This window comes from Meles meles, chromosome 4 (genome assembly GCF_922984935.1).
Source record: "Meles meles chromosome 4, mMelMel3.1 paternal haplotype, whole genome shotgun sequence".
NCBI classification, from domain to species: domain Eukaryota; kingdom Metazoa; phylum Chordata; class Mammalia; order Carnivora; family Mustelidae; genus Meles; species Meles meles.
The window spans coordinates 106,904,462-106,917,125 of record NC_060069.1 but is presented as its reverse complement, the minus strand read 5'-3'; the positions used below and the strand labels follow the sequence as shown (position 1 = coordinate 106,917,125).

The 12,664-nt window shown below is 34.1% G+C and overlaps 1 protein-coding gene across 2 annotated transcripts in view; it reads right to left on the bottom strand.

Annotated features, from left to right (window-relative positions):
* Window positions 1-12,664, bottom strand: part of CIP2A (cellular inhibitor of PP2A) — a 38,911-nt gene that overhangs the window by 19,184 nt on the left and 7,063 nt on the right. For both annotated transcript variants that reach the window (XM_046001414.1, XM_046001413.1), the window contains exons 3-10: window positions 12,272-12,384; window positions 11,347-11,441; window positions 10,742-10,838; window positions 9,909-10,031; window positions 9,613-9,758; window positions 5,691-5,766; window positions 2,291-2,509; window positions 1,095-1,254 (exon numbers count right to left, since the gene is read on the bottom strand). In XM_046001414.1, coding sequence (XP_045857370.1) covers window positions 1,095-1,254; window positions 2,291-2,509; window positions 5,691-5,766; window positions 9,613-9,758; window positions 9,909-10,031; window positions 10,742-10,838; window positions 11,347-11,441; window positions 12,272-12,384 — 1,029 coding nt within the window. The remainder of the gene's footprint in view (window positions 1-1,094; window positions 1,255-2,290; window positions 2,510-5,690; window positions 5,767-9,612; window positions 9,759-9,908; window positions 10,032-10,741; window positions 10,839-11,346; window positions 11,442-12,271; window positions 12,385-12,664) is intronic.

The following is a 12,664-nucleotide window of genomic DNA, read 5'->3' as shown; positions in this document are numbered from 1 at the left end:
TCATGTGTCTCTACAGCAGTGGTTTTCAATTTTAGCTGCATGTTAGAATTATGTGGGTAGTTTGATCAATCAATCACAATCTCCCCACTGCCCACATACCATGGCTCTAGATTACTCCAATCAAGTTAGAATTGCTGGAAGTAAGGTTCAGGTGTCAGGATTTTTAAAATGTTCTTCAGGTAATTCTAATACATAATCAGGATTGAGAATCACCTGCTGTAGGGAAGAGGAAAATTAAGGAGCAGTAACTCTGAGAGTAAATAGATGTGGAATTTGCTCTAGAGCAGGACGAAGTTGAGCAAATTCTTACTGCTGAGATATAAGGAAACTTGACCAGGTAAAGATAAAAGATCTGATTGAGATATAAAGGCTCCTTGTTGATAATAATAAAAACGAATTAATGAAATATTTTAAAAAAAATGGGACTTGGGCTTCAAGAGACTTAGAATTAACTGATCTAAAAGAAAAGAGCAAACACAAGAAAAGACCTGAGAAAACCTGAATACAGAAGTTAGGCGGTGACACTAATTGAACTCAAGGTTTTCTTTTTTTGTAATGAATGAAATTGTCTTGATAATATGTGTCTTTTTTTATGACCTAGTATATCATCTTTATTAAAATATTTCTAGAGGCTTTAACTTTCAGTAAAAATTAGAATATAAGCTAAAATACTAACAACTCTACCAATGTTTGTTTATTCTCTGATATATTGAACCAGTGATGGCCCCACAAATCATCCAGAGAAAGCAATTAGCATTAGAAAGTAATAAAGCAGTTACTTTAGAATGTATCTCTTAATCTCAAATTGCAGTAAAAATGTCCAAATCAAGTTTAAAAAGTTTAAAAATTTAAAAATTATGAAATATTCTTTAGTTTAAAAGTTTTACTAGAAAAATAAGGGAAAAAATTCTGGACAACTTCTTCATAGCTCCTCATTGAGAATTAGTTCTATACTTTAAACTCCAATTCAATAATCCTGAATTGATATACAAGTATGAGAAGTGACACATTTACAAACAAAGACAAAATTGCAGTAAAAGTAATGCTAGAAAAAAATGAATGGCTAGTTCCCATGTTTTAACAGTAAAGGATATTTAACAAAACTTCAGTGGCCTTGACCATCCTTTCACATTTTTTTTTTAATAAGGCTTCATCTAGATTTTGTTCTGTGAACTGAAGTTGATCAAGGATTGTAGGCAGCAGAAGGGTCACAAAACGGTCAGCTGAGGAACAGTTAGCAGTATCTACAACGTCCTGGAGAATTAACCACCACCAGTGATGAAAAATAAAGATGGAATACAGAACGCAGAGTCATCACCAAGCAGCAACGTTCTCATCAAATCTCTTATAAATTACTTCAATATTTAATTGACCTGTGTCTCCTATTTAAAATCTACCCTTTTATCCCATTTAGATGGCTATGGTGACCTTTTTCTTAAGTGAAACAATAAGGCTTTAAGCTACTTAACTGCAAACAAGACTTTCCCAGGGATTGTGCCCATGATTTGAAAACAAAAATCTTGAATTTGCTAAGTGCAATTACAATAATTAAATAACTATCACTGGTCTTAATACTTTACAATCATGAATAATTTCCATCAGAATCTTGAAGACTTTTTTAAATGCTAAAACTGATTAACAGTTAAGACCAACATAAAACAGAGTAATTTGTGCATCATCTTTGACGAATATATTTAATCATTCATACACATTTTTGTTTGTGCATAGGATCCAGTCATGAGAGAAATACTCTAAGAAGATAGTGTGGTAGGCAGAATGAGTACAAAAACAGGTACAATAGTACAGAATGCTAAGTGAGCTAGACAGTATAATAAATCAGAATGTAATGGCCTCTAGGGAAAGAATTTTTGTCTATATCCCAAGTGCCTAGCAGTGTCTGACATGTTCCACTGCATCTTAGTGACTGAATCCAATGTTCCTATATTAGTCCACTCAATAGGCTAATAAAGACAGCAGACAGTATCTAGATGGAGGAACAGAATGTGACTACTCCAAGAAGTGTAGGCAGACAACAAGCTGTAAAATCTCAGCAAATACTTTTACTTATTACACTGAAAGGAGTATATATAAGCTATTCAGTGCAAAAAAAGAAAACACAACATTCCTGACTTTGCCCAAAAAAAGGAAATTCAGTGGCTGAAAGAAAGGGAGTTAGTTAAATGTTTTCCTAAAGTGTATAAACAATTAGTTTATTGTGGATGTTTTTGAAAGTAAACTGTTCACTGAGAATCATTAAATGGTAAAGTCAATTTGTCTATTATTATATTACCTCAAATATTTCCTTGAACAAATCCAAGGCTAAAATAGAACAGTTTTCCGACCCATCCAAAGGTTGGCTTGACCACCGAAGTAGAGCCACTGTAGGTTCTAAACATTTAGAACGGCTTCCCAGAATGGTGTTGCCAGATGGAGACTGTTCAAATATCATCTGAGTGAGGACGTGGCGCAGCTGAGTCACTGAACAGAAGGCAAGAAGTAATTCTAAAACCTGTGCAATATAAAGTCTTCGTTAAATGTCAATTTCATTGGCCTTTAATGTACAAAACAACCAAGTGATCAAGCTGAAAAATGACACATTTTTAAAGAAGATACTTTAAAACAAAAATTAAAGACAGCTTCCAATTTTTCTTTAAGTAATATTTTTCAAAATGTGGGATTAGGTACCACAAGGTTACAAAGAAATTTGTTAATGGTAGTTACTCCTAGGAAGCAGAGCTGTGAGAGCCAAAGAAAGGAGGACAACTTCAACTAATATCATATGTTTTCTATAGTTCTTAGTTGTTTTGTTTTTGTTTTTCAAAGCACAGATACATTTTGTTTTTATACTGAAAAAAAAAATAGAAATACTTGCAATCATGCTGAGATTTGAGAATTCCTATAAAGCATACTTTAAGATAATACTGAAAAGTGGTATTCCTAAGCTTTAAAACTTAAGTATGGCTATTTCTACATTGTGTGCACGCTTTTGACATTGTAACTTTTAGCTCCTCTATTCTACACCTCAGTTCTTTACATCATAAATTGGGCCTTTATAACATCACACAACATCCCACACCAACCTATTTATTAGCTAAGTTAAATTCTACCTAATTTCATATACTACCAACCTATCATTTAAAATAAATCACTGGCATCTCTTTGCCTATCCACATATTTTCTACCTTTACTTGTATTTTTATAAATGACATATAATTGGGATTTGTGTTTTGACCAACTTGACAGCATCTGATTTTAATAGAATTCAGCCCATTAACATTTACTATGTAACAATGATAATCCTTGATTTATTCATTTTCAAATATAAATTATAGTACTTGTTTTTGAATAGGTAATACATTTACTTGGTTCCATGGCCAAACAAAACAGCCTGATCTCTAGCTACACTCCCTGAAGGCAAGCAATGTCATCAGTTTCTCTTTCCCTTACCAGAGACATAGTACACCCATGTAAGAAAATACCTTCTCATATACACTTCTTAAGTATAATGTACAGAAGTAATAAATCACTAGTACAAAGGTGGATGGTTTTACCAAAGTGAACATATCTGTGTAAGTAGCAACCAGATCAAGAGAATTCTACTAAAACTCCTGAAGTCCCTTGTGTCCCTCCCAGACAATGCCTCAGTCACTACTCTTCATCAGATTTCTGACACTGTAGATTAATTTTATCTTAGCTATTCTTGCATCTTTGCATTTCTACACTTTTTTTTTTTTAAAGATTTTATTTATTTATTTGATACAGAGAGAGATCACAAGTAGGCAGAGAGGCAGGTAGAGGGGGGCGGGAGCAGGCTCCCTGCTGAGCAGAGAGCCCGATGTGGGGCTCGATCCCAGGACCCTGGGATCATGACCTGAGCCGAAGGCAGAGGCTTAACCCACTGAGCCACCCAGGCACCCCTATTTCTACACTTTCTAATGAGCTTGCCAGTTTATATAAAACAAGTCACATGGAACTTTATATATAAACAGAATCTTACAGTGCATACCCTTCCTTCTGACTTCTTGAGCTCAGCAGTAGGTTACTGACATTCATCCATATTATTGCACACAGTTGCACTTTAGTCATCCTAATTGCTGTGTAGTACTCTAATATACAGATGCACCACAATTTATCTGCCCATTCCACTATTAATAGCATTTGGATTGTTTCTAATTCCTGCCTTATAGGAGTAGTACAGTACACACGGCCTTTGGTGAATGTATGTATTTATTTGGGTGAGTGAAATTGCTGGCTCATGCTCTATGCATGTGTCCAAAATTTCTAGATAATACCTATTTTCATAAGTGGTTGGGCCAATTTTCAGCCCATGAATACTACAACCTTATGGGATTTTTATATTCTCATCTATATTCGATGCTATTCATATTTTTAATTTTAACCACCTGGTGGGCACATAGTAGCATCACATTATCATTTAAATTTGCATTTCCCTGTAGATTAATAAAGTTGAACAGCAATTTCATATTTATTGACCATTTCTTTTTGTTGTTCAGATTATCTGTTGAGTTCAGTGTTTCTTTGAATTATAAATGCACGTTTTTAAATATATATAAAATAATAAATACATATATTTTAGATCAGAGTACTTTGTTGTATACATGTATCAGAGATCTCTTTTCCCATGCTGTGGGTTGCCTTCCGCTGTGTTACTGGCAGTCTTTATCAACTTTTTCCTTACAGCTTGTGCTTTTGCTTCCTATTTAAAAAGATCTTTGCCTTTCTCAAGGCTGTAAAGATATTCTGCTAGGCATTTCTTATCTAAGTTCACTGTTTACCTTTCAGATGTAAATCTACAGTCTTTCTGGAACTGATTTTCACATTTGATGTGAGGTAGGAAAAAAAATTCAGTTTTTTCCCATATTGATATTTAGTTGACCCAGTATCATTTACTGAAATGACCATACTTTCAGAAATGCACTGTTATCATTCAGGAGACCATATGTTATGGTTTGGTTTTAAACTGTACTCTGTTTAGGGGGCTAGCTGTCTATCCTTATGACAGTACTGCACTGTTTTAATTATTGCAGCTTTACAGTAAGTCTTGGTATTCTGGTAGTATTTAGAATTCCTCCAACATTGTTCATTTTTTTCAGGATAGCACTAGTTATTTTTAGACTTTCCCAATGTCCACATATACCAAAATCAAAACAAATACAAACACACAAAACACTAAAACCTGGTATGAATTTGAAACTCTTCTAATCTATGAACTTGGTATATCTGTATTATTTAGGTCTTTTATATCTCTCAATGTTTTATAATTTCATAGTAGAGAACTTGTATGTGTTTTGTTGGATTTATTCCTAAGCATCTGACATTTTAAAAAATCTGAAAATAATATCATTTTTAAAATTGCATTTTCTATTTAACATTTTCTACATGTCTTTTGATGAGCTTATGCACATGTTTGTCTTGGCTACGTGGTTTGGGAGTGGAATTGCTGTGTCACGGTACACATATATTCATTAGGCACTGTGAAACAATTTTTAGTACCATGAATGAAGACTTGAGAAGGGCTCTAGAGTATTGGTAATGCTATATTTTCTGATCTAGATAATGGTTGTATGACTGTGTTCAATTTGTAAAAATTCAGACAGCTGCAAACTTAAGATTTTTTCTGCACATTGCAGTTTTCAAAAGCTTAAAACAAAAGTCATATTTTTACATACCTTTGAAGAAGAATCAGGATCCTTTCCATTAAGAAGACCTAGTACTTGATTAAGACATGAAGAAAAATGCTCATACCTAAGTTTAAAATAAAAATATACATCAAATGATAATTATAAAATTGATACATCAAAAGGATTTATATACAAAATAAATATAAAACTTAAGTATATTTTCTTTCATCTATTTATTTTGAGCTTCTAATATAGAACAGTCGTTGAAAAATTTATATTTAAAACTTAAAACATTCCACCACTATGATAAACATAAATTGGCTGTTATTTATTGAACAGTGAAAGAACAATGATTCATGTGGCAATAAATAAATCATTGAAACTTTCAGTACTTTGATCTTTTAAAAAGATTTTATTTATTTATTTATTTGAGAGAGAGGGAGAGAGAGAATGAGAGAAAGACAGCCCGAGAAGGGCGAGGGTCAGAGGAAGAAGCAGACTCCCTGCGGAGCAGGGAGCCCGATGTGGGACTCAATCCCAGGACTCCAGGGTCATGAGCTGAGCAGAAGGCAGTTGCTTAACCAACTGAGCCACCCAGGCGCCCTGATTGCTTTTTTTTTTTAAAAGCTACTTTCAGTTTGTAAAAATTCAAGAATTGTTCTAATAAATTAGGCAGCTATTTATTTATAAAGCACTTAAAACAGCTAGACATTATATCAGGTTCTGCAGATACAGAGGTAAGGAGCAGGGCCTTGTGTTACAGAACTCTAAGAGCTACTAGAGGTACCACCCACATTATTGTCTATGTGACTAGTGCATCCTGTGTTTGGGAGAACGATGCTCTGTGAGAGAGCTAATAGGCTATGAATGAAGGCGGAAACATAGAATATTATATAATGTAAAATATAACACTATCATAGAGAAATATATAGAATGCTAAGAGGATGAATACTGAATCCAGACTCAGTGTGACAGGCCTGATCAGATGAGGTTTCCCACACTTGAATCTTAAAAAATAAACGGGAATTAGACATATAAAGCAAAAATTATTCCAGCTCTCCAGCAGAAGTACTTCAGAGGAAATAGCACATGAATACACAAAAGGCATTTCTAGCAAGTTGGAGATTCTATTTACTGTCTGAAGTGATGAGGGAAAAGTAGATAAGAAAATGTAAAGAAACAAGGCTGAGCGGTTCCCAGAGATCAGATTTTAGAGGGCTATACTGAGAATTTTGTTTACCTTGCATGCAATGGAAAGATCATAGATTGTAGAAGGGACATATGGTTGGGGGAAATGTTGAAAGTCAAATATAAGTGAAGGGAGTCAATGGGATAGGAGACATTGAAGAGACAAAAGATACTGTTAAAAAAGTAGGACAGAATGAGATTTAATGTATAGAATAAAGGGATGTGTTTTTTAAAGATGTATTTATTTATTTACTTATTTATTTATTTGACAGAGAGATAGAGACTACAAGTAGGCAGAGCAGCAGGCAGAGGGAAAAGGAGAAGCAGGTTCAATGCTGAGCAGGAAGCCCAATGCCGGGCTCGATCCCAGGACCCTGAGATCACAACTTGAGCTGAAGATAGCTGCTTCACTGACTGCGCCACCTAGGCGCCCCAAGGTATGTCTTTATAAGCAAAACAAGATGACACTAACAAGAGCAAAAATTTGAAAGAATTTCAATCAGATGGGATTCAGTTTGTTTTTTTTTCCCCATGAAACAAAGATAAGGTCATCTTCTGAGTGAAAAGTGGCAAGAGCCAAGTATTAAATATTTGAAAAGGCCACTGTAGGAAATGTGAGAAAAAGCTGGGAATAAATATGAGATGCGCTATCCAGATAAAGTTAGAGACAGTGAATACGTAGAATACGTAGAATATGAATTCATGAAGTGTGATTTTCTCAGGTTTTGATTAGGGACCTAGACATTACATTAGACTTTGGAACAGATTTAGGAATATTTTGCTAAATAGTACAGCAAATAAAAAGAAGATAACACTATTTAACATTTCCTTTCTAGAGGTGATTCTGGAGTTCCAAGCTAGATAAAAAAAGAAAACAGATAATGGAAATGAGATTTACAGAAGGGATTAAGCATCCCTTACTAATGCTAAATCAGATTATATTTTGGTCCTCCTGCAGAGGTATACCCTGTTTACTTAGAAGTTGTTAAATAAGCACTATTTGGTGGCCAGACAGGTGTTACATAGAGTATACTGGGAGGACTCTTAGAACAGATAAAGGGAGGACAAGTAAAGGAAGGGCACTTTGGAAGAACATTTTCTTATCCACCAATGTTGTAGGATCCCTTTTCCTTTAGTGCCCATAGTTCTTGGTCCCCGCTGCTTCAGAGAATGAAGAGGTAGACTAGATGAAGAGTTGTGGACAGCAAAGCAAAGTGTACTGAGTGACAGTGCAAAGCTCTGGAAGAGGGAGGGGACCCAAGAGGTTGCCACCAGATTTTTTAAGTCTAATGGTTTTTATGGGCTTGTTGGCAGGCTATTTTAATCTGATTAATCCTCTATGAGCCTGTCACCCAATCAGGACTTTTGTCATCTACCTATCACGGTGGAAACCATGGAGAGCCTTCTTTCAGGATGGTGTAAAATCCTTTCCTCTTAGGGCTGGGCCCCTTGTCCCTGCCTGCCTTTTTTCTAACTATCCATTACTAATGTGAATGCTTCTCGGTTCTGTAAAACAATTAACCATATGGGTAGTTGTCAACCTTGTCCTAGTGGTTAGCTTTTGCTTTTTTTTTTTTTAAGATTTTATTTTATTTATTTACTTGACAGAGAGACACAGAGAGAGAGGGAACACAAGTACGGGAGAGGGAGAAGCAGGTTCCCTACTGAGCAGGGAGTCCAATGTGGGGCTTGATCCCAGAATGCTGGGATTGTGACCTGAGCTGAAGGCAGAGGCTTAACAACTGAGCCAACCAGGCGCCCCTAGCTTTTGCTTTTTTAATGTTTAGATTCTATGTTCTTTAAAATCTAGGACTATGTCTTTGTACAGTTCCTGGATTCCATGTTCCTCAAAGATTAGGGGCTATGTGTTCAAATTCCTGTCTCTGCTAACACTCCCACCTCCCCCAATACTTGACCACAGCAGGGGCTCCATAATTATCTTCTCATTTGTGAATGATTAATTGAACTCTTTGAAGCAATTTCTACAATTTCCTAACCCATGACTACAAAGCAGCGGAAGCATTGGGAAAATTTAACTTAAGATATAAAAGGGCAACGGGTTTCTGGGGGGCTCAGTCAGTTAAGTGTCCAAGTCTTGACTTCGGCTCAGCTCCTGATCTCAGAGTTGTGATATCTAGCCCTGACTTGGGCTCTGCACTGGGTGTGCAGACTGCTTAGTATTCTCTCTCTCCACTCCCTCTGCCCTTTCCCTAGCCCTAAAAAATAAGAGCTATTAAATGGGCATGAGCTCTCCGGAAAACAGGTGATAACTGATCTCAAAAGATAAATGATCACATGAAATGCCACTGAGATAGAATGGGCATATAAACATATGTTCTCATTTTACCTTATGACAGAAGAGAGGCACGTGATGAAGAAAATGCTATTCATTTTTATGCAAAAAAGACAAATATACTGACATGAATGTCCCTATAATAACAATGTCTTTCCAAAAACTGTAATGTTCAAGATTTAAATCTGATGCTGGAAAAGATTAATTAAGATGTATACTCTTTAGAGAGTGATACAACATTATTTATCTAAGACAAAGACTGAAACACACCCCTCCCCCATGTTCTTATACTCATACATTTCAGGCCAGAAAAGCAAAAAGAATGGGAATAAAGCACATCAAAACATTTCAATTGAGTCCCTTGTTCATTAGTTGAATCCCAGTTTACTAAATCTGAAAAGGCAGTTTTATTCATCACAAACATATCTTGGTTCACTGAAAAGAAAAACAAAACAAAGCAAGTCTTAAAATTTGTTCAGAGAGCCATACCTGGTAAGATAATCAGCAATTTTAGGATTCTTAAGGAGATCCATCAATAGATCAACTGAATACTTCCTAGTTAATGTGCCATCACCGTTTATGAGTATATTAAATATTAGCTGAAAAGTCTGATGAATGTTTCGAGCATGGAACAGCTTAAAAGCAAATTAAGGAAAGTATATCATATAAAAAAATTTAAGTTGACACCATTCTAAAGCTTAACAAAGTTTCAGTAACTTTAAAAATACCAGAGAATATAAATTTCAAAACTATTTTCAAAAATAATAAAAATAAATCATATTTACCTTTTCCCCAACCTCTTCATTTAATGTCAAACTGGATAATATTGAAAGTGCAAACACAACCACAGTTAAACTACTATGGGCCAGGAAACTTATAAGAGTTCGATAAAAAGATTTCACATTACTCTGAGAAAGAAAAAAATTTTTAAATAAATTAGAATAAAAAATAATTAGTTTTATATTTTGGTGTAGAAAGTGTATCTTGCACAGAGTAGGTAAACTTTTAATTAAACATCCTTATCAATTTAAGATATTACTCAAACACTTCTATGGCTCAAGACAACTTCCACCTCCAAAGTACCTCCAATACATAAACAAATGAGATACTGTTTAATTTGAAATAAACAGGTAATATTGGATATTGCACAGCAGGGGAATTGTTCACAAAGTAACTTAGAGAATCAATGAACTTTCTTGATTTGACATATTTCTAACAGTGGTTCGGCTAACCTAACTCGTGTGCCTTCACTCATTACAAGTGCTGGTAGTTGTAGTCATTTATTCATGGATCTTTATGGTGGAGTTGCCATTGATGTGTATCCTTTCTATTAGTACAAAATACTTTAGCATATCTTGAATTATTCAGCGTAAGAAATAATGGGATGCTGTAGAGAAGGAAAACTTCTAGTACTCAACATTTTTATTAATACTTACCATCTTAAATACAACATGTGCAAAGGTTGGAACACATCAAGTTAATTGTGTGTCAATCTATTCCTTAAGTTTGATGAGTCAGATGGATGAGACATGAGAATTCTTGTTAATTTTTTTTTAAAGAAAAATATGGACATAATTTTCTTTAAGCATAGAACCCACTACGAATATGCAAAACTTACCAAAGTCTTTATGTATGTTTGAACAGAAAGATTGTGTCGACAAAGATTTGCCAGTAATCCTAGACAAGGCATTGTTAACTCATCTTCAGAAGACTGACTGTTGTTTTAAGGAAGATAATAAAAGATAAAAGCATTAAGTTCATTCTAAATTACTCTATTTTATAGTAATTTCGACTCCTTTCTTTTGCAAAAATGATTAACATGTGAAGACAGTCAAGCTTTGAATATTGACCATTCATTTCATATTCTGAAACTAAGTGATCTTATTCGATTATAGCACAGAAATATGGAAATAATTGTCAGGATGACCATGTTCTATCTCATTCATATATTCTCCTATCAAGATTAAACATAAGCATAAAATTTTCAGTTGCAACAGTTTTTTTTCTGTTCAAATCAATTCATTTCATAAATTATTGTCATGAAAATTAAAGCTGGTTAATACCATTTGATCCCTGAAATCATCTAAAAGGAGTAAAGAAGAATTGGAGTTCCACTCAATTAAAAAAGTTGGAAAATATTATCTAAGAAAAACCAAATTATTATAGTTTTACTTTAAAAATAAATCAACAGATTATTTGGTTACTGCTTGGTTGCATACTCACATATGGTCTATCAGGAAGGTAATTAATTCATCTATATTGGCACCAGAATGGAAAATTTTGATGTTGTATGTTAATCTCTGCAGAAGCTGAATGCACTAAGAATAAGAAAATACTAGTGAATATAAATATAAAAACATACTGTATGCTTGTAAGCATGGACTTCTGAGAACATTCTGAGCATGTCACCATTTTAGGAAGCAGTTTAGAGCAAGAATTTTTCTATTTCTCAAAATGGTTCTGTTTTTTAAACATAAAGTAATGAGACTACTAAGAATTTTAGGGCTCATCTCCTGATTCCACACATTTCTATATAATCTATCTCAAACAGAGCATCTTGTCATCAACCTGGTTCACTTAACCATATTAAACATATACACACGCTAAAACATATACATATATATATATTTTTCATATTTTGCCATCTTTAAAACTGCATGTCAGATTAATCGGTGATGTTTTCCTTTCTTGCAACTCATGGCATTTTAGGTTCAACAAAATATCTGTATGAGACCTTTGAGTCTATACAAAAGGAGACTAAATCTATAGCTTTAATTTTTTGTAGAATGTTTCCTCAACAGACTGGGACTAGATGCCAACTCAATTTGCAATTTTAATACGAATACCTTATATCTCAAAATGTTGACATCTGTGTTTTTAAGTCTGTCAAAGTGATTAGATTTGCTTTTCTTCAAAACTAATTCTAGATGTAGATAAACATCCCTTCTCTAGAAACTTTTAAATAGTAGTATATGTGTGATTAACCAGCTCTTAAATTTATTAATGGTAAGAACTGTCCTATTCATGCAGGATTATGTCAGTATATACATCATAGATTAGCAATTTACAATACATACTGTCAATTTTGATCTGCAAATAAAGAAAGAAAAACAAGTATAAGTGAAGAGTACTGTGTAGGTGTGTGTACCTGCAAAAACACCGAATCACTATGGCAAGTGCTGCTCCGACAAACCACTCCTGCCAGTACACTATTCAGGTTATATGTATTCTGAAGACAGTCTCTGGTTTCATTGTCTACAGCTGTAAATTAAGATAAAATGGCACCGAATATCATTTTTCTATATGATCTTTATGGATAAAAGATAAATAATTTCAAGTTTATTTCATATTAAATTTACTGTGCATAAGAATACCAAGTATGATATGGCTATTTTATTTATAATTACCTTCCAATTCAGAAGTTTAATCACAGAAATAGTATGAGCTGGAAAAGGAAAGGGAATATGAGCTTTTCCATTTTTGTCAGTAAACAAATGATTTTTCTATGTGGATTAAGTTATTTAAAGGAAAAACTTGCTTT